Here is a 23200-nt window from a genome sequence, read left to right as displayed (position 1 = left end):
AAGAAAGAACTAGAAAAGCACAGTAGACTGCATAAGCACAAACGTATGTCTACTGTAGAGAAAGACAATAACTTAAGTCCTCCCGCGAGTCGTTTACGCAATCAACCAAATATAGAGCACCTAAAACACAATGCTAGGTTGCATTTAAAGTGCGCGCGCTCTGTTCACTGCGTGACATCATCGCCTAACCAGAATGTACTGCTGATCTGGAACCAATTTACGTAGGCTGGCAACTATGTTTAAACTTCCAACCTTCTTTCTCTCGCTCTCAGAGGAGAAAACGAACACTTGTTGTCCGTACATTCACATACCAATTTTTTGTAATGGGCTCTTCTACTTCTGTCATGCGCAGAGGTGTCGAGGGACCTAATGTCCGAGGGTAAACAGTATATATTTCTTTTTCTTTCTTTCTTAAAGTATTTCTACCATTTGGAAAGAACAAAATACTAGATTCTTTAGCAAGTTGTTGTTCTTGTTGCTATGAGCACACAGAATTCATGTAGATTTTGAAAAGTCATCTCGCAGAAACCATTGTGATGCCAAAAATTTACTGTTACATCCCCTTCATAAGCATTTACTGCTTCACCAAATCAAACACAGGCCAAATACGAATTTACACACAAACTGTGTCCACGTTCGTATCAAATTCTGAAGTGATGGTATAATGCTCATCAGCATTTTGTCCCTTTCTGAACCAATTTTATAAACTGATAGGAGCACAGAGTGCGTACCAGGAGTTATTGCTTGATGAAATCTCAATTCAACACCTAATGCAATCATGTCTTGCTTTGGTATAAAGAAAATTTGTTTCTTTTATTGTTTCCTTATAGAAGCTGTACATATTGTTTCCTTATAGAAGCGTAAATTATCTGTTCCTTAAGAGGGCTTCGCAAAGTAGCTTTAATTTTCCACCAGCAACATCAACAAACTGACTTCCCATGACTAGGTGCATAAAATGACTATTTACAATATCAGTTGTAAAAGTCTTTCTTATGATAGCGCAAATTTAAGAAGTTTTTTCAATTCTTATACTGTGCTGCACAGCCTTATGAACCCAGACGGTAACTTTCTTATTTTTAACACAATAGGTTCCTTCCGCACTATGGCGTTATTGTGCGTCAATAGCTTGATGTACAATTCTCAGGATAGTAGATAGGTCGCCGTGGTCTCGTGTAACGACCGCCCAAATGACCTGACCTCACACACCTTTATTTCTGTCCGTGAAGTTGTCTAAATTAGATGGTGTATGTTGAAAGCCCGCAAAACAAGGGACAACAGGAACGCATTGAGCACGGGTGTGACCACATTTCATCTGACACTCTCCTGTGTATGCAATCGAAGTAGGAATGGGACTACAATTGTGATTAGACGGTATGACCACCACATAGAACATGTGCTGTAGCGTGTCGTTGATAGGTTATTTTCAACCGTAAGTGTTTCTAAAGTGCAAACCGTACAAGATATAAAAGAAACACTTACTTTTCTGTGTTCCTGAGCTCGCGCAATGTTACTTGATATGTGACATGCCTGCCTTTCTATTTGAAATTCCGAATTTGCATTCAAGATTGTGAATTTCAGTATGATAGCCACTGTTGCTATGTACCGAATAAGTTGTAGATCCACCCCACTACCAGCTCCCAGTAAGAGAGATTTTTGTCAGATTTCAAAATTAAAGGATGTCCAAAGAATTTTGACTCTCCGTGTACTATAAAATACATTTTTTCGCAGGAACCTTTCATTTCTCCAAAGCATTTATTTTCTCAAATAAAGATTACTTTAAAACCTACCTGTAAACTATTTCTATTCCTATTTTGAAAATGGACCAATAAATTTTTTCGTACATTATATAGTCACTCGTTTTTCAACTAATCTAAATATTTTAGCGTTTATATTTTAATATTTATATTACCTAATTCCAAAGTAAAAGTTAATACAGTGCTAGAAAGTATGCTGAACATAATTTTGAAAAAAAAAAAAAAAAATGCCTCTAGGTATCTTCATCCATTTTTTGTGTCCATTTTCGTTTCATTATACACTTAGCTATACTCACAGCTGATAGCTGAAAAATTTTAACAGGCTATCTTTGAAACACTGAAACCAAAAAATCTAAAATTTTGCCGTATTCCCTTACTAGTAAACAGAAAACTCCTGCTAAAATACCATGAAGATTGCTGTCGGTGGGTGTCACGGGCGGTTGAATTGACATTGAATGGTCCCTTTTATTAAAATATCTGATTATTTAAATATTTTTGTTTTCCTTGAACCTTTTACTCCGTGCGTTTCGAGGTGTTTACAACGCCCCAAATACTCTTATCGTTTGGTTGATCTATAGGCTGAGTTAGACAAGTTTAGTAGTCATCATTTTTGATAAGATTAATAATAATAATAATAATTGATATCACACTTTGATACGTGTATTTTCAGGTGGTGTAGCCATGGATTTGGATGGAGATGGACGTCTAGAATTAATCTTATCTCATGGTGAATCTGCTCCACAACCTCTGTCAGTCTTCCACATAACAAGAGGCCAAGGTTATAATTTCCTCCGAATATTTCCTCGAACACAGTTCGGTGCACCTGCCAGAGGAGCAAAGGTATAATTTTGATTTTGTACATGTAATCGTAATATCATCTATAGACCTTAAACATTGTATTTTGTATTATCTTACTGGATTTTGGAACGTAGAATTGTTTTTTATAAATGTAAAGGTGTTTAACACATGCTTAACACTTGTTCAATTGAAATAAGATTTTAAATGCAATAGAACAGTTCCGTTTTCTGCTGTATATAGAGAAAGCAGAGTGTACTACCGAGAGGGGAAAAAAAAAAAACACAACGAAAAACGTACTATTTTTGTAGCTAAAGCCCCGTCCATCAGACAATTACATTTCAGTGTACACTATACGGGCATAGGGTAAAAATTTCCCTTTTTTCTTGGTTTTGTAATCAATTTTCACTTACATCTACAATCCTATTTTATTTAAATGTATGTAAACTTACCTCCGCTAATTTTCTTTAAATGTATGTACGCTTATCTCTGTCGATTTTCTTTGATGTGTAAGACACTTAACTCCGTCAATTTTCTGTAAATGTTACATGTACGCTTATCTCCGATGACAGTATTTTGTAAATTCCAATCCAGGGTTTTGTACATTAATTATTTTGAAAAAAAAAGAAAAAAAGAAAAAGAAACAAAGAAAAGAAAGAAAAATAAACTGGGGAAACTAAAGTTCCTAAAGTTTCACCTACAACATAAAACATCACTGCTGCGGTTTTAGAAACATAATATAACAAATATTCTTCATAAGTTTAGAAGTATGATTCTTTGATTCTGAAGGATAATTAGGAAATTCTTTAGTTTTTAATCTACATTGATATATATATATTTGAGTGGTCTTTATTTCTTGACCTCCGAGCTTTTTTGAGTCTCATCCCCTAAAATGGCTCCATATCAGACCATAGTAACCCCATGAGAAACATCAGCTCAATTGAATACTATTAAATGGTGCCCCAAGCGATCTGAAGTTTTAACTTCATTTACAGTGTACAATGTGAGGCAAAGGTACCTTGTAAATTTGAAACGGCTAGAGGTAACGATAACACATCTTGGATAGGGGTAATGTAGGTAGAACCTCATCTATTACTATATACTGTAGTATCACGATGGCGGCCATCTTGGATTCAGATTCAAAATTTTTAATGGGAAGAGGATCATATGATACCATTTTGGAGAGCTTTACACACCTGACGTGATTTCTACCTTGTCTCTAATCACTTAATAGTTATCACCTTCAAATATATGTTTATAACTTACAATTGCCTTTCCCAACTTACATGGCACCTTTGCCTCATGTTATATACTGTAAATGCATTCAAAACTTTAGCCCGCTTGGGCATCATTTAGTATTACTCAATTAAGCTAAATTTTCTCATGAGTTACCTTAGTCTGAGATGGAACAATTTTAGTGAATGACTCAAAAAGAACTCGGAAGTCGAAAAATAAGAACTACCTTAATATATATTCCTTACTATAATATATACTTAAATATATATTATTTCATTTAAAAAAAAAAATACCTTTTAGTGTACTCTCAAATAGATCTATATACCGGGTGTTTCAGATGAAACATAATTCGTAAAGGGTTGGAGATAAAAAGATAAAACAAAAAATGAGACAGGAAAATGTCAGAGAACACATCAAATGAAGGGCCCTGCTTGACACATGTAAACTCCTATCATGGGGCACCGGAGCACTTTGACCATTTCGTAAAACGTTTTTCTCTGAGTTGTTGCTTTTCCTTGATCTTTTTAATAATGTAAATCCATAACTTGCTGCTCTCTTATTATTTCCCAGTACTCCATGATAGGGAGCCCCGTAGGGCAAGCAGAGTGCTCCATTCGACACGCTGTCCGAAATTTTTCTGTCTCAATTTTTTTGTTTCATCCTTTTATCTCCAACCATTTGTGATTTATAAGCACTGGACGTTTTATCATAAACATTCGGTATGTACCCTCTCGTGGCTAACGCGTGTCCTTTCTGTAAGCTTGATCCCGGGTTCTGCTCTAAGGAAGGTGTTTTTATCTAAACCTGAATAGTGGTTGGGATATCCCACTTTAAGCAGCAAGTTTCTTCTTGTATAGTCTCGGTGCAGAAAACAGATGTTAAATTTACTACGAAATACTTTTTGGTTATTTGAATAATAGTTTTAAATAGTTTACATGTTCAAGTGGTTGGGTGGTTATAGTGTAAATTTTAGCTGTAGAACGTTTGCTCTTTTTCTACAACCTTTGTCAGCAAAAGAAAGTCACAATCTGAGGATTATGCCGTGACACCCATACAGCAATACTGCATTTTTGTTCTGTGTAAATTTTAAGCAATAATAATAATAATAACTACTACTACTAGTTCTTTATCACCATCATCACCACTAGCACCACCACCGTTGTAAAGAAAGACAGCTGCTCGGTATGGAGGTATAAAAGGTTTCCTTGGTTAATTAAATTGACATGTAATCTGAATTTCCAGTTCGTAAATATCCGAAGTTTCATCTGTATTAGTCACGTAGCATAACACAGTAATTTATTTGAAATGTATATCAAGTGACATACATACATACCTAACGAACTCAGCTTTTAGCTACTGTTGAACACAACGCTTACATATAAATGTTTGTCTATATTAATTTAAGTCAGGGGTGCCCACAAGGGGGGGCTATGACGCAAACTGCGTCATTGAAATATTTGGGGGGGGGGTAAAAATCTATATAAATATGTTTGAGAGGGTGTAAAAATTAATCGAAAAGTTTTTTTTTTCATGGAAGAACACCTACGGATAGGCAATTGAGGGGGGTGCGTCATGGACATGAGGGGGGGTGGGCACCACTGATTTAAGTCTATCATTATTCGTATTGAAATATTTCAAATTTCGATATTGATCTTTTCAGATAAAAGTGATCACGAACAGCAATAGAAGTTACATTAGGATAATCGATGGAGGATCTGGCTATCTTTGTGAAACAGAGCCGATAGCACATTTTGGTCTCGGCAGGGAAATTCCAATGAGGTTTGTTACCTTCAGTGTCTTTTGATGTTTTATTTACATAATATTTGTAACACCTTAAAGAAGTAGCGGCGCTAGACTCGTAATAGAAGGGGGGCAAGAGGGGAGACAAGAAATATTTTGGGGAGGCAGGAGCCACACTTGTTTTGCTTTGAATATTATTATCAGTTGTACGTATTATTATTATTATTATTATTATTATTATTATTATTATTATTATTATTATTATTATTATTATTATTCACCGGTTATACATAAAAATAGGGGGCTAAGGGTGGTCAAGAAGAAGTTCGGGTGGCGGTCGCCCCTCCTCGTTCCCCCTGTAGCGCCGCCACTGCCTAAAGGATTTTATTTTTAAAGTGATTATCAGTGGCGGCTCATGTGTATGTTCGCGCTACTACTGTTGGGAATTATATATACTGTTGTTTCCCCCAAGCCTTCTCTCCTACAAATTGCCTGCATGCTAGCGACATCTCCCGACGTGGCTGTGAACTATTTGGAATTTAGCCTGACTGACGTAGTGTGGTATATGGCTTTTATAAGGAATTAAGAATATCAGAATATTTTCAGTTAGATTTTTATGCAACCATTACCCTCTTTTGTTTTCAGGCTTTCATATTGGTGTGAACTTGTTTTTGGAATCTAAACTTTGCTCATGTTTATAAGGGTAACTCATATAGTTACGTATCCGTTTATCAACGGCAAGAATGATTTTGTTTTCAGGAAGCGTTCGTACACCGAGTCATTCTACGCTATAAGTTAAGCCAAAATTCATTGTTTTCGTGCTGAGCCTCTATTCGAGCTGTCTGGCCGTTCATAGCCCAGACGACTTCATGTTCTTGAAGATAGATGACGGTACACCGAGAGTATCATCAATGGAGGATTGTCGAAATTTCAGACAAGTGTTGTGTAGACTTTTATTTATCCTAAGTTCATCCTTTCTCTTTCACCCTCTTACGTCACAGTCTGTTTCTAGTTGAAAGGTATTCAATTTCATTTCGCAAATAACCCAGGTCACGAACCCATTACCTCTGCTCCAAAGATTTTAGTTTACAAAATCCTGGGATAGGCTTGTCAGTTCTAAACCCCCCGAATTCTTAATTTTACTTTTGTTACGTCGAGCTATAAAACCTGACGAGATCTTACTGCACACTACAACGAAACCAATCAACAAAAATCGTAATATAGTGATCTCTAATTTGTTGCAGTGTGGAAGTCACCTGGCCAGATGGAAATATGAAGACAATTGATCTCAAGAAAAGACTCAACCAACTCGTCATCATCGATCATCCTATTGCTGATGCTATGTAATGAAAAGGTATGTAATGAACAGTCTAATATAAGTAAACATACTTATTTAAAATGTACGTAAAGCACACAATTTTTGAAGCTTTGATAAATATATTTCCTCATTTTCTTTAGCCTAAACAGCATAACTGAATATGTTAAAATCAAAGATTTCCTGTTATTATTTACTCCCCCGCCCCCCTTCCCGGTCGTACAAGTAGTATGTTCTAAACCAAGAAAGCTTTAACAAGACTATAAAAATTGTATCAGCAAAAACTTTATCTTTGCCTGGAAAGAAAGCTAATTCGGTGGTTTCGCTCAAGATATCTCAGTTTATTTCTGACTTTTTTTTTTACCTAGTATTGGCGAAGGCTTAAGTTGAAATCATGAGGCTGAGCCCCTACAGATAAATAGATATAGTGTTGATAATATTGTAAATGTATGACTGAGAAATATTTTATTGATTAGAACGCTACATGAAACGGAAACTGTCGCTTAAAGTAGGGTGCGAGGGAAGTATCCTGGGATCGAATCCGAGGCAACACGCACAGGAAACACGTGCGTTAGCTACTTGTCCATTGAGAGGCACCCGCGAATGAGAAACAAAATTTAGACATAGGGAACACTGGAATAATCATATAATCCATATTAAAATATACACTGCATATAAATTCATTAGTAATAATAATAATAATAGACCGGATGATAATGCAAAATGTGTATCTCTTAATTTTACAGATACGTTAAAAATGAATGTGGTTAAGTTTATCTGGGAAGTCTGCTTAATTTCAGCAAAATTTCTTTTTCTTTTTTTTTTCTTTTTTTTTCTTTTTTTTTTTTTTTAATTTATATTGCTTACATCACTGCTTAAATGCCTCATACTTCCTTTTTGCATTTTCTTTAAAATAATTATTTCATTGAAATAACTGCATAGATCTCTTCTTTGAAGATAAGTTTCTTTCTGTCAATTCGAAAACTTTTTCGAATAACAGAAAGTAACTTACATCAAAGTCAAGTTCGACCTCAATACATAGAAATAATGTCGCGGCAAGAAATGTGAGCGTGTGGGTCCGATTAAGAAGAAAAACTAAAGATGTGCTAAACTGCTCAAAAGTGAAAATATAGCAAGTAGATTTGATTTGCATATTCGTCCCTGATTTAAATATGATCTGATTACATCCCTCGAAATAAATTTTTTTTAAAAAAGTTTTACAATCAAAGACAATGTAGAAACATAATTAACAATTAAAAAAACAACCTCGTGATGTGTAATCGTAATTATTAATTCCTGATGACAGACTGTCAGAACGTTTTAAATTAAAATATACGGTATTTAATAATTTATATTGTAATGTCTATGTGGTAGAGACAATAATAGTCCGGGATTTTCCCTTCACCAGTTTTATTATGAAACGATTCTCTATAAAATAATTACAAAGTTCTTGTAATATAAATGTTTCCAATTTAGAACCTCAGCACATGCAAAGTGACCTCGGTTTTGATGAAGGTTGATTGGGTTTTGTACAGACACCCCTCTGCCCAATGCGGCCTCCAAGGTGTTTGTAAAGGCTGGTCTTGATGAGAACACTTCCTTAGGCCCAATGCAGCTTCCAGGAGTAGGTTGTAGCTAGGAATCTCTGCAGCTACCAGAGATTAGGTAAGATAGGATCTCCCGTGCCCAATGCGACCTCGGGAGCGGGTGTTGTAAGTTATTTAATCAGTGCTCCACTGATATATTGGTCCTCTTCGGGACTTCTTTTATAGCTCATTTCTGAGTAGTTCGTTCCTCATCCGGTTCCGTCGTGCAGGCTTTGTGTCTTCTTGTTTACTCCATGTGCTGTTTGCTTGACTTCATGGCTATAAACAATAGCACGTTATCTTTGGTTGTAACATTTGCTTGAAGGAATAATACACTGAATGGTGAGGATACTTACAATATATTCATATAAAAGTGACCAAATTTCTTTCTTCGAACTGTTGTGTGTGTCTGTGCAGTACTAAAAATTTCAGACAGTTGTATCAAGTGAGTGTATCGAGTGAAAATAATTTTCTTTCCTTAAAAGACGTTCTTTACAAACAGCAATCAAACGTTTCTACATTGTTTGAACACTGTTCATCATTTTTCAGTTTTTGTATGTTATTTAATAACTACATTTCATTATTTCGTATTCGAGTTTGATTATGGTGTTTATTTTGTATGTTAGTGCCTATTTAACTACCTATTTCTTAAATTGTATGTGCTTATTCGCCGCCTTATGCAGAGTCGTTTTCACGTTAGATTAGCGTCTACTAAAGGCCTGACTACTGCAGGAAACCTATATTAGTCGAACTCTTTAGGATGGCATTAATCACGCGTCAGAACGACTCTGCATAAGGCCTTCGGTCTTTAATAAACAGTGAGAGAGTAAGTTAGTTTCAAATTTGATCTCCCTTCTCCGGACCTATTTAAATAATTGAAAATAACGACCACAAAATACATTGAAAATTCCTCTTGGTACACACAGGGGCAAGTATTTGAAGAATTTTGCATAAATTTGTCAAACATTAATAATTTGTAAACCAAAAATCCCATAGTAAAGGATTGATACAAGATCGATAATAATACTCTAAAACATTAGATTAGAAATAAATGAATGAAGTATAGTATAAGTAGTTGTATTTTCATTTTACCACATTAGGAAATATTGTTTTCACAATTCTTATATACAAGGTGTTTCAAAAAGAAAGAACTGATTTTAAAAGTTCATGTGTATTGATAAAAACATGCTACAAAAATGGGATAAATTGCAAAATACTCAAAAATCAAGTTTTAGCTATGCCATAACTGCTTGCGCAGCGAGTAGACTTTCACGGACTCCGCTCAAACGTTTGCAGAGTTGTTTCCACCAATCTATTGGAATTGTGAGGCCTATCTGGACTCTTCCTTTTGTACAAGCATCCTGTCTCTTCAAATTGACGATACCAACGACGAATGTTTTTGAGTGCAGGCGGATCAATGCCAAAACGCCGACGAAATGCACGCTGGACCGAAATCACTGACTCAGTCTGTGCAAACTTCAGCACACAAAATGCCTTATGTTCAGCGGATGCCATCTTACTTCTGACTGACTGCAAACTGAAAAGACGCATTGACTGACTTCTAACGACGATTTTCTGAAACTAGGCTATGCCCATTTCATTCCCAGCACTTCCATGTTCCGTAACTATTACCGTCCAAAATCAGGTCATTTTTTTGAAGCACGGTATAGTTTTTGTGAATCTTTGTTTATTTCTCTCTTCCCTTTTTCTTAGTTTACTTGAGTACTTACTATTTCTTAAAATACTAATCGTTTAACTTAATGAAAATTTGAAAATTAGTTCATTTCTGCAATAAACAGAAAAGAGCAATATATATATATAGTAACTTTGTAGATTTTGTGCCAAAATTTAATAATTTACATTTGGAAATTTATTCTCTTTTACAGAATATGAGAGTACTGTTCGTGATGTTAAACCAGCGTTGAGTAACTGGACTCAAATGTAAGACTGTTCCATTGTTATAGAAGCATTACGTAGTCTCTTTCCATTAGTTATTTGTATCTTGTAAAGACTTCTAACGAGGGTGACTGAGAATGTTTACATTGGATATGAAATTAATCTTATGTATATATAAATATATATTTATAGATTTTCGAGGAATTTTCTGGTTTATGCGTAACTTACCTCACAACCAGTGTGCGTTACTGAATATACAGATAATTCCGTATACTTTTCCATAACTCTTTGTTATTATACTATGAATATGAAAAGTCTGTAACAAAGGTTCTTATCCATTTGCACGATCATCATCAAAAAGGCATACCCACTGTAAACATGTTCTTTTGTTTATAGCTTTGGAACGAGTCGGTTAATTTGAGATGATGTTCCATAACTTGCGGATTTACTGTTTCTGAATTAGAGAAGACTATTCAAACTGGTTCATTCTTTCAAATTTAGGAACAAAAAACTTGAATGGAGGTAGGTATACATGTTTACTTGCAATTGTGCAGCAAGTGAACATAAGTAAAAGAACGATATTAATAATCCAACATTTTTCGTAAAGAAAATTAGCATCACTTGCTTAATATTAGTTGTTTGTTTCTACATTTTCAGTTGTTTTACTTACTACCTTCAACTTTTCAATTTATTTCTCTTAACAACTGAATAAACTGTTCTATCTGTATAACAATATTTTCAGTTTTAAAAAGAACAAGTACATGGGGCATTTTCCAAAGTCTTCAAATACAGCATATAGAACAGTCGTAAGAGAAGTTGGTTATAGGTTTTATATGCCTCATGATATATAAATGTGCTATCATACTATAGGAATACACAAATTAATACAAATTGTATCCTTTGTTGTCTTAATCGTAATTATTACAAACTTCAGTCCAGGGTCTTATGTTCAGTTGATTTTCAAAGATTTCTATCAGAAAGTCCTGTGCTATACAAACTAAAGAGAACATTTCACGATACTGTAATGATGGACTGCAATATTATTAAATCGAATTATTTTTATTGTATAGAAAAGAAGAATTAATACAAATTCGAAATATTTCAGTGAAGTGATGCTGTATTTTTCTTGATGAAGTAGTGTTGTATGAGTATAGTAAACACCAATATTAATGTACGAAAAAACTATTGTCATTTGTCCTTGCCGAACCTTTGTTGTAGATTGTACATATTGAATAGTAAAAGCATACAGAGCTACTATAAATAATTCATTCGTTTTTAAAAGGCTATATTTTCAATTGTATTACACGTGTAAACATGAGAGATATATGAAAATAACCACAAACTCACCAAATTGTGTGCACACTCTACATATATTCTATATGTGTCGTTTTGGTCACACGTCTATTTTTTACGTGTCTATATTCGACCTTGTTCCACATTTTGTAGCGTTGTCCTGTCAAATGGTCTCCAATGCGTTGCCAGAGCTCGACTAATGATTATGGTAGTGGAGGTACATAAATAATATAAACTTGGTGAGTTCGCTGTTATTTTCATATATATATGTATATATATGTGTGGCACGAATCACGCCAGGAGAAACCTCGGCGTCCTCCCCTGCACACTTATTTTGGAGCAAAAGACTTCGTCGTTTCACAATAAACTTACATGCTCATGTTGCAGGTTTTTTGCTGCGGACTGTACTAATATTATTTTTGGAAACAGAGCCTTTTGAAAACGAATGATTCATTTACAATAGCCATGTACAGTTATTTCATATTTGTTCGAGAGAGACTTGAAGATATTTCCGACAGTAATTTTATATTACAATTACATAGGTTAAAAATATCACAGTAAAATATATTTCAGTAATATTTTATTTCGTATAGTAAATTCATTTGTAGCAAATGGGACAGAAATTACAAATTTATAACACTCATCAAGAAAGACTGGACTAAAACAAATTCGGGATCAATCACACGTATAACAGTACTGAAAGATATGTTTATTGTATAAACTATCGTGATGCATAGTGATGGTGGTGCTCAAATTATTGTTTTAACAATTAAAATAAAAATAAGTAATAAATACGTGATTTAAGACAATCATCGTAGGAAAAAAATAAAGAAAGAAGAAGCCGAACCGTTAAAAATTTACGAAATAAAAACGAAAGTTAGCAACTTTAAGAGAATTCATTCTGGTATAGTGTAACCGCAAATGTTTCAGCGTAAATATATACGTATATTGTTTTTATTTCAAATATTTCCTATTTCATTCTGATTCGTTATCATTATCATAATTTTTGAACTAAAGACATGTGTTAGTGCCAGAATTAGTAATACTGCAGTGTAAAATGGTACATAAAGTTTATACTAAAATATAAGGTTAGGAAAGTAGTTGATTAGAGTTTTGAATACAGAAAACACTACAAAGTTGTATTAAAAAAAAAAGTACAAGTATGTTCATGTGCAAAGGAATTTATTAAGTCGTGAAGATGATTATCATCACATACATTGGATTTTGTTTTGTTAAAAATTAATATTAGGTAATACGAATTATAATGGCTGATAAAATGGTAAAGTGACCGATGTATATGTTCGTTGTATCTGTGTTGAATGTAAATTGAGCACTGAAGTATCGTTAGTTGTACTTTCTACGAGACAAAAGTTTATACTAGAAATATTCGGTACCCTTTTTGTGTATGATTTTTAGTTTTCTTGTTGCGCTTTGTGTATAGTTACCTGAAACAGCTTCGTTTTCTGTTTACATTCTTTATACATTTCTGGTTAATTAGAGGATTTAAAAGATCAGCCATCGATAGATAGTGCATTTCTCCAATGTATATTTAACGGAGAGACAATATTTAAAGTAATTCATGAAATTCTACTGTTGGATATTGAAATGTTGCTCAGAGATAAATTAAAACAATGATTATGCGATATATATGAAACAAAACAACTAAAGTGCACGAATTTTTTTTTTTTTTTTAATTTGTCTTTCGCCAAACTTTCAACGTGTATCTTTCGAAATGCACTGAATGATTGTGAATATCTTATCTTCGTAAAAAATGCATTGAGAAAGATACAGTTAACATACTGCCTCTATTAGTGACTGGTAAACGTTTACACTCACCTTGTGCTTAATTATTTACGCATGGTTTGCTTATACTAGTATTTCACTAAATGGTGTCGTGTAAGCATTCGTTAGACAGAAAATTTATAAAATAATTCTTGAAATTCAGTAATATGTTGAAAAAATGTGAAAAGAAAGGGAGAGGGGATTTTTTTTTTTTTAAAGCCTTATAATGAATAGAGTATGGAAATCTTGGTTGTCCCAATGTAAGTCTTATATGTTCGCAAAAATACTTTTAAAAATAAGTTACGCATATCTGTATAGAGTTAATAGCTTTTCAATATTGTAACATCGTATAAAATGACAAACAAAGAATATATTGAAGCTAAAAGTACTCACTGTAAAAAGGTTCGTTAATAGCGTAAAAAGTGTTTTTCTTAAGTGTGTATGCAGTGTATTCATTTCTCCCTCTAATGCATGAATTGACAGTGTTATCTGTTTCTTTAATAATCTTGAATTATAGGAAAAAATACATGAGAATTAAAATACATATACTTTGAAACAAATCGCCTGTGTCCGTTTAGGTATACTCCCTGTATGCTTGAGGGAGTTTAAATTACTTTATAATTAATTCGATTTTTGTGCGTATGTACTTAAGATTATTAATTGAATATTACAGTGCATTTTCGAGTTCTCAAAGTAGTGAAAAGATAATTAATAATCATGTTAAAGTTTATAATAACTTCTTGTAAAATTATAAAGGGCTTACAGCCAGAAGGGGACAGTTCTAACATTAAAAATTATTAATAAAGTGGAAAACTAATTCTGTGGCTTAAAGCACACCACTAAAAATTCGCGTTCTTGGAAGTACATCAAAAACTTGGTATTGAATTAAAAATTCTACCTAATGCCACTATACTACCTTCCTAATATCCCCTTTATCTCTTTCCCTCCTTTGTTCTGAGCCGATCAGAACATTTATTTCGTATGAAAATGATATTCCTGCTCATCATAGATGTTTCAATTTAACAATCTCATCATCTTAAGTATTTTGGCATTATTTGCAAATCACTTGCCGCAACTGAGAAGCTTCCATGCTCCACGGTCCCTCTTCGTCTTCACGTATTGTTTGTACTGTCTTTTTTTTCTGTTTTGATATAACCCATCAGTTGTAACCTCCCTTGCCCCCTCCATCTCTTGTATAACGCTCTACTTTCTAGCACGTTCCTCACGATACAGTTTCTTCTTAGCCAATGTCCCAACCAGTTTCTCTTTCTCTTCTCAATAATACCTAAAATTATCATCTCCTCCACCATTACTAACCCCTTCTCATTCGTTTCCCGCTCGACCCAGCTAATTTTCTCCATTTCGAAAGCTTCCAGACTTTTTTTAAAAAAACTTTTGCGTAATGTCCGTGTTTCTGACTCATACAGTAAGTACAATATTCCACACGAAGCATTGGGTCTTTTTTCTCAAGTCTTTATTCAAAGTTCCACAAAATATACTTTTCTTCCTTCCAAAGGCTTCTTTCGCCATTCCTATCCTTGCATTTATTTCATGTTCGCACTTCATACCATCACTACAGGTGTGCGGAAATTAGTCACCTGTTTTTTTTTTATTTTCTCCCCTTTTATTTCTATATTTGGCACCGACCGCTTCGTTCCAACCACCATTATTACGATTTAACGATGCACAATATTAAATAAACCTATATTGGTAATTTAGCTAAAAAAAATCTGTTGTAAAATATTTCTTTCCAACTTTATTTGAAAGTTGTTTAACCACACAAAACCATACACTAACATATTATCTGGCACTATTAACCACCAGGTACCGTATAGTAGAACGAAGTTTTACAATGTAGACTTGTCTCCTTTCTAACCAAATAAGGTAGAAGGATTTTTTTTCTTTTTGTTTGTTAGTGCACAAGTCTCAAAAAATTAAACTACAATATTTTTCATTTTCAAACTGAAATATGTTCCACTTTACTCATCAGATTTTTTTAAACACCCTGTTCTGTTGCCCTGATTAAATACTTTTCATTAAATCCCCGACATACTATTAAACCAGCCTACCAGATCCTTTAATTTTACAGCCTAAGTGATAATATATGTTGAATAACATTCCCCCGACTTTATATATATATATATATATATATATATATATATATATATATATATATATATATATATATATATATATATATATACACTAATGCTTGAAGCTGAAATCTTTTTGCACGAAACAAAATAGTGTTATATATATGAGATAGTATATGTGACTTGGAAATAAGCTGAAATGGAGCTGTCCAATGTATACTGTAAGCTCTTGAATTTTAATAATATTCTTTATTATTTGCAATACTTAAAAACTTGGAAAAGTGGTATAAAATTTAACTATCGCTTGTAAAATAACAGATCATTATTTCTATAATTTTTAACGAATTCAGGTGTGTTATTGGATGCAGTGATTAACGTAACTATATGTAGAAGTTCCTATGTGTTTTTTGTAAATGCTGAGAGAATTCATTCGTCAATTTTGCAATAAAATTAAGGTAATACAAAGGACTGAAATTGGTGCCAATTTTGTGAAGTACTGAAAACTGTGGTTTATAATTTATAATAAAAAATAATCAAATATACTGGTGCCTCAAACAGTATAGTAAAAATTAGGGGGACAATATAAGTTAGAAAGTGGGAATGTAGAAAATGACAAAGTTAAAATGTAGAAAACAAACTCAACTAAGACTGGTCAAATTTCTGGTTATGTGTAGTTTTGTGTTATATAGATTATTGGGCATGTTGTTGTGGACTGCACCTATATGATATAAGCACAGTGTTTTAAAATAAGAATCAGAGAAAGAGAAATCATTAAACGGTGAGAAATGACCGTTGAAATAGTCTATAGAAACAGTGACGATATATTATTTCTATTGTTATGAATATTATAAACATTATCTAAGTATTCTGATGAGTAATAAATCGGAAATAAATTCTAAAAAGATTCGATTCTTCATGAATCAAAACTATAATATGTTACCAAAAGCAGATGATTTGGTGCCTAGTCTTGTTTAAAAGATAGTCCGAAATTTCATTTCGAAAGGATGTATTTGAATTAACTAGTAAATTTAACCTTTTTGTGTGTGTGCTCCTACGGCATTTTTCCAGTCAAACGTGTACCCCCAGATTTAAACTATTAAAATTATAGGTAACTAGATCAAAAATAGGGACCGCGATGACTCAGTGGTAGAGCTTTCACCTGCGGAGCGTGTGGGGTCCGTAGTTCGATCCTAGCTCGCGGTGGTGGACAAAGTGTGCGTGGGTTTTCTCGGGGTTCTTCCGTTTCCTCCCACTTTCTTCATTTCGCCATTTCATAACAAAGATTTTTATCCAACAATTTGGTTATGGGTTATAGTTTTTTTCCACCACACTCCTCAAGTTATAAAATTTAATAAATAATCCAGTTTCATTATAAACAGGGGAATCATGTTATTAATGTAATTAAACTAAAATTTTAGATTTTTAAATTTTAGTATCCCGTATAAGAGGTCATCACGTATCCTAGGCTGAATTCCACTGGAATAAACAAGAGCGTTTAAAAACTGTATTAGGTAATCAATTCAAAATTTTGAATCCTTTCCTATTTAAAGGAGTAATTATATCGTACAAGAAAAGTCACAGCTCATCCATTTTACTTTAGAAATAGTTGGTAGAATGGAAATTAACCTAATTCTAATAGATATTGATTGTGTGTTCTATTTTCTGAGATAAGTGACCATATCTTGACTTCCATGAATAATGGAATCCACCTACTCCTTATTATATTCAACATTATTAAATTGAACAAGGGTCACATGAATTATCAAAGTTACCGGAAATTCCTTTGTTGTTATTTTTAATATATATTGGAAATATTTATAACCGAATTTCAGTTTGCACTGCCGGGAGAATTTACTCAAGTATTTTAAGAATGCAGCTATGATGACCGTAATCCTGGGTACAGAAACCTTTTTCCAATTGCAATTGTTATCGATAAACATTCCGATACAAGGATATACAGGGTGTGGCAGAACCAACTAAGCAGTTTTAAGGAACAATAAAAAGTAAATCTGGATGTATAGAGAAAAAATGTTTTTATTTTCTAAATTAGTATAATATACAATTTTACATTCATTTAGTTTTGAAAACAATGTCCTCAAGATGGCGGCCGTTAGCATCAATACATTGTTGTAGACGATCCCTGAAGTTTCGAGCAGCTCTTGCACACACATCGCGGGGTAAGGCATTCACTTCGTCAAAATCCGCTGTTTTAACTCTGGTAGGGTGTGAGGGTGGCTTTTGAAAACCTTTTCCTTCAGATATCCCCAAAGAAAGTAGCCACAAATGTCCAAATCTGGTGACCGCGCAGGCCACTCGACATCATCCCTCAAAGAGGCGAGGCGTCCCGGAAACATTTCTCTCAAAACATCAAGTGAAATTCGAGCTGTGTGAGCAGCCATGTGTATGTGTATCTATTCTTAGTGTGCTACCAGTTTCCTCCAACTGCCGAACCCAGGACCGAATTAGGTTTGCATTAGGAACGGCATTATTGCGTGGAATGTTGAACTGTCGCTGAAAAGCTCGTTGTGTAGCGATCACAGATCTGTTTTCATAATAAGCGCGTACGGCAAAACCACGATGTGCATCGGTCCAGACCATATTAACTACTGAAATGGGGTCAACGACTGAACAAAGGCAGACCACGTGCAACTGCCTACCCCCACCACAGCTCTCGCGGTAATCGATAGAAACTGCTTAGTCGGTTCTGCCGCACCCTGTAGTATATATATATATAAAAAAAAAAAAACTTTACCTCTGACTGTATTCAAGGAAGACAAACATTGGATACATCCAAAATGGATAAGGGTTTATATTAATAATTTCACATGTTTCTCGTAGAATTTAACTTCTTTGATATATAATTTAAACTTCTGTTCATTTAGAAATTTTTGTCTAGATTCAAAATGGTAGTCATGATTCTCAGTCACTACATGAAATAGGATCTTATATCCTGTGTCCAATGATATATTTAATTTTTATATCACCGAACTCTTTTAAAGTAAATACATAAATAAATAAAAAGCTGCAGTTTCTGCTTCACTGTGTACGCCTTTCTCAACTAAAAATTAATATTAATTTTTAGATTATATTCTAAAACTTCATCAGTAAATCTGAGCAAATTAAGCTTGGTAACAATTGATGTAAACTCTGACTTAACCAGTGATTTAGATGAGGAACCTGCATCCTAGAATTATTTTATTATTTGTGGATAATTATAGCTTTAAAAATATGGCAGCTTTCTTGTACTATTCCTTATATGTATTACTTGTTATGGTACAAATATCTGGTAATTGATGTAACATGTCAAACCTACAGATTTTCATGTTGTGTTTGTTAACGTATATCGTAGTATTCAGTAACAGTTAAGCTCGGGCACATGACTATATTTTCTCGTGGATTATATTTGTTGTAATCTTCTATGCAAAATAAGAACCTCAGGGACATGTTTCATAAAAGATACAAGTCTGGTAACACGAGTGTAAAACTTGTAAAGGATAAGTGTATTATGGTATTGTACGTATCATACTACTGTACCAATGTTATTATTTCATGTGTGAGGACTTTTAATGAAGTCCCTTGTAAGTTTTATGAAATTAGTCCCAGATCTCATCGCCTAGAATACAATAACTGACTGAACTAGTCTAATTAATGTCAATATAAAACAATTCAAATGTGCCAAAAGTACATGTGAGTTGTTGATGCATTTTAAATACCTCATATTGTCGGTTTAGGATTAAATGGGTACATCGGAGTAAAGCTATTTGGCTTATAATTACCTTCGTAACTTTTATTTACTGCAACATCTTTATGGTAGTGTTGTCAAATACTAACTTCAAAGTCCTTCCAAGTAAAAATTGTGTCTTTTTAAATTGTTTCAAAATCAATAAAACGAAAGGTAAATTAAAATATCATAAATTGCGTTCTAGAATTTTATGTATTCAGTAAACTCTCCATTTAAGGGACAAATTGGGATGGAAGGGTGTCCATATTAAACTGCGAATAGTGTTATGAACAATTTAACGTAGGATATTACGTTCGAATTTTGCTATTTAATGTTGCATACCATATTATTAACAAAAGCTCCTTGGCACTGTGTATTAGAAAGATGAGGAAAAAAACTGTTTTTGAACCACTGCTATGTTACAATCGCATCTGTCACCGCGTCTTTTAAAAATATATTCGAAGTTTATACCTCAACAGTTTCTTTTGCCCAACTTCATTCGCTACATTAGTCAAATTCTGTCTGTAAATCGTGGGTTTACATTTTGAAGTGCGTGAGATTTCTGTAGACCATCTATACTGATGAAAAATGTCAGGATTCTTATGATATCATACAAATGATAATCATGTATTTATCATTTGTATGATGTCTCTAAATAACATGTCAGAAACTGTAACTAGTACTTATCGGAACACTATTTGTGCTGAATACAAAACAAAAACTTGGCCGTGTTCACTGTTGCAGTTTATTATTTCGGGTACTAGCGCTGTAACTTTCTGCAGTGCATGCAATGGTGAAGCAGAAACAATGTTTTTTGTCTTTTTCTTTCTTTGTTTCTTTTCATTAAGGTAAAAGTCTTTCTTTTCATTTATACTATTTATAGTACGTGAAATTCTCTAACCCATTCTATTAAGTGTCTCATAGAAAGTTATAACGCTAATAGCCGAAGATAGCAACTGCAACGGTGAACACAACTAAGTTGTTTTCTTTTCACAATGTTATTTTCTGAACGTTTAAAATTTTCCTTTTGTTTTACAACTAAATAGATCAAGCTTTCCATCCTTTTTCAGTAGGGCCGTTGTACTTGGTCTTACATCTCCTTCCTCAAGACCAGCAGAAATTAAAAATTCACACGATTATTGTATATCAAGTATGACAATAGTGGTCAGAGTGAAGAAAGATGTACACTCATGTCCAAAATTATTGTCGCATTTCCCGATTATACACATAGTATCAGTATTAAAAGTACCCTTACAAGAAGACCTTTATGGATATGCGACAATCATTTTGGACATGAGTGTACAATTAAAAAACTACTCAAAGTTCATCAATGTTCAAGCTCCAACGTTGAGTACGTTAGTATAATGGCTAAAACTGACTCGGATAAAGGAGCAATACTAAAAACAAACAGAAAGCCTTTAAGCGTCATGACTTCACTGTTTGTTAGTAATGTGTAGATCGAAGGTATTATTTCCACAACATTCTGAAAAATCAGTGTGTTAGAGTCCGTGGACCATAGTTTGGAAATCGTTGTTTTATATATATATGTATGTTTCTTGCAGTTCTCATGTGCGGTTTGAATAACATACAGAGAAGTACCTTTTTTAATCGTAAACCGACGAATTACCACCAATAATAATTACATGTGTGAAATATGTTAATGTTCTGTCAATCTGTATTGTTTTCGTTTCTTTTTCTTATTTAAATAGTAAACTAACTTTTAGTTAAGTTTGTTATATATTATGTCGTGAGTGTAGGGGTGTGTGTTGTGTAAGTGATTTTTCTGTTGATTTTCTTATTGATTATATATAGATCTTTCTTTTGTAATGTTACATAGTAATAAAGATTTTTAAAAATATCTATTTGTTTTTACGTGTGTCTAGATTCAAACTAGAACCTAAGTTTGCGAGAATGGGAGATATGAAGCAATGATCCTGATCGTTCTAATGAAGGATTAATTTAGCAAATATGTTTTGGAAACTTAGGATTTCATAAATGAAGCAATGACATGTATCAAACTCTAGGGTGAGTTAAACAAACTTTGGAGATACGAATTTACTATAACGGTATGAAAATTTTACTGTTCATATTCTAATTACTTTCAAGCGACCATAGAAGAAAGAATGGTAGGGTTGTCAGTTCTTACATTTTTCCCCGTAACTTACATATTATATATATATATATATACTAGATAAAAGAAATTATAGTCCTGGACACACTTAAAATGTTTTTTGTAGTGCAAAGAAATGTAATTTAGTATTGAGAGAGAAAATGCAACAGCTTAAGTAGCATCCCAACCTTACGTTTTAACCTCGTAGTATCCGTTTGTCAACACCGTATCCATCATATCGCAGTTTCGATTGATCATGTTATACTGATGTCAGGAACAGAAGCTACTGTGAACTAATAGAAGTAGAACTTGAAGTTGTTGTGAATGTCGCTAGTCCTTCAAAGATTTTTTTGAATGTATAAAAAAAAGAAAATGTTGGATTGTTGGAAGATGCAAAAGCTTCATTAAAATTCAATAAAAAGACAAAGATTTGTATAATATACTTGGTTGGTCAGATTTGAGTTTAGTGACACTTTCAGCCCCGAGATTATTAGACAAGAACCTACAGCTTAACGTGAGATCCGAACTACGTGAGCTCCCACCTGGAATTCTAAAATATATAGGGTGTTTCAAAAGGAATTCGGGATTTAAGGCTTTGTACAGTTATAATTATAAATAAGGCTTTGTATAATTTATTACAATTATAAATAATATTTCAAATGAAAGAGCAACTCCAACAGTTTTGTATGCACGCATGCGTATGAACTGTTCCTCTGTCTGCTGTTAGATAGCGCTAGTAGCAAAGACAGCGACTAGTGAGCAGAAAGCTTTTTGTGTTTTACATTTTGCAAAGGCTGAATCTGTAGTTACAGTGCAACCGTCTGTGTGGAAAATATTAAGGAGACACTTGCAAGTATGTGTTTATCGTTTGCAGCTGCTACAAGCTCTACAGACTCAGTTTAGGTGCCAACTTTGCAAATGAAACGTTGCTGCATGACGATGAAGATCTGGACAGTAGCGTCATTTCAGATTTGGCTTGGGGGGGGGGGAGAAGACCCTTTAATAAATGTAAAATTTCGCGTTTTTCACTGACTGACTACTATTCTATTGATAAAATCTATATAAATCTCAAACTCGGGGGGGGGGGGGGAGAAAATGCGTCTCCCTGCCCCTTCTAAATGACGCCCCTGCTTCTGGATCGTGTCGTCTTCAGTAATAAATCGACAATTCACCTAAGTGGTGATGTCAACACCCATAATGTTCTTATCTGGGGATCAGCAATCCCCCCACGAGATTGTACAGTTGCAACAGGACTCGACTAAGTTGAATGTACTTTGTGCCATATCCTGGCGGAAAGTTGTGAGACTTACTCGATGTGTGCCGTATGACGAATAGTACTCACCTTGAACACTTGAAGCAAAAACTGTTTTGAGTTGCTCTTTTATTTGATGTAAAGCCTTAAAACCCCGATATTCATTTTGAAACACCCTTTACTTTTTTGTGTTTTGTACTTTGTGTTGCAATTATTTTTAACCCTGCATCCCTCGCGCGGGGTAAATATGACCCCAGAGAGATATTTTTTGTTTGGCTCTCCTAGACAGTTGGCAATTCTGACCCGGCCACCCTACTAGCTGTCTGTTGTATTGTCTACTTCAAGGCCAACAATTAGTTAGTTGTTTACTGCAACATTTTTCGTACACAAAAAATACGTTTAATATCAAGTGGGGTCACTGTGACCCCACGCGAGGGTTCTTCATACCTAACACCGCGCAAGTGGTGCAGGGTTAATGAAACTGCTCCAGTTTCCAGTTAAAATTATTCTATGTCACTGTGTCAAACATGTTTGTGATGTGTAAATTCTGAATATTACATATCTTCCTTCATGTTCCCTAAAAATCGAAAATTTTCCTTTTTTCTCCGAAAAATCTGGCAACTCTAT

General features: G+C 33.9%; 1 protein-coding gene across 5 annotated transcripts in view; it reads left to right on the top strand.

Annotated features, from left to right (window-relative positions):
- The window catches only part of LOC145673132 (cartilage acidic protein 1-like), a 58605-nt gene extending 45691 nt beyond the window's left edge, over positions 1-12914 (top strand). For all 5 annotated transcript variants that reach the window (XM_081742534.1, XM_081742535.1, XM_081742536.1 and 2 more), the window contains exons 10-13: positions 2425-2594; positions 5446-5564; positions 6770-6879; positions 10313-12914. In XM_081742534.1, coding sequence (XP_081598660.1) covers positions 2425-2594; positions 5446-5564; positions 6770-6872 — 392 coding nt within the window. In that variant the 3' untranslated portion in view covers positions 6873-6879; positions 10313-12914. The remainder of the gene's footprint in view (positions 1-2424; positions 2595-5445; positions 5565-6769; positions 6880-10312) is intronic.
- Positions 12915-23200: the final 10286 nt, after the last annotated feature.

Source organism: Thermobia domestica, chromosome 16 (assembly GCF_964235325.1).
Source record: "Thermobia domestica chromosome 16, izTheDome1.hap1.1, whole genome shotgun sequence".
In the NCBI taxonomy this organism is placed as follows: Eukaryota; Metazoa; Arthropoda; class Insecta; order Zygentoma; family Lepismatidae; genus Thermobia; species Thermobia domestica.
This window is presented reverse-complemented; position numbering and strand designations above follow the sequence as displayed.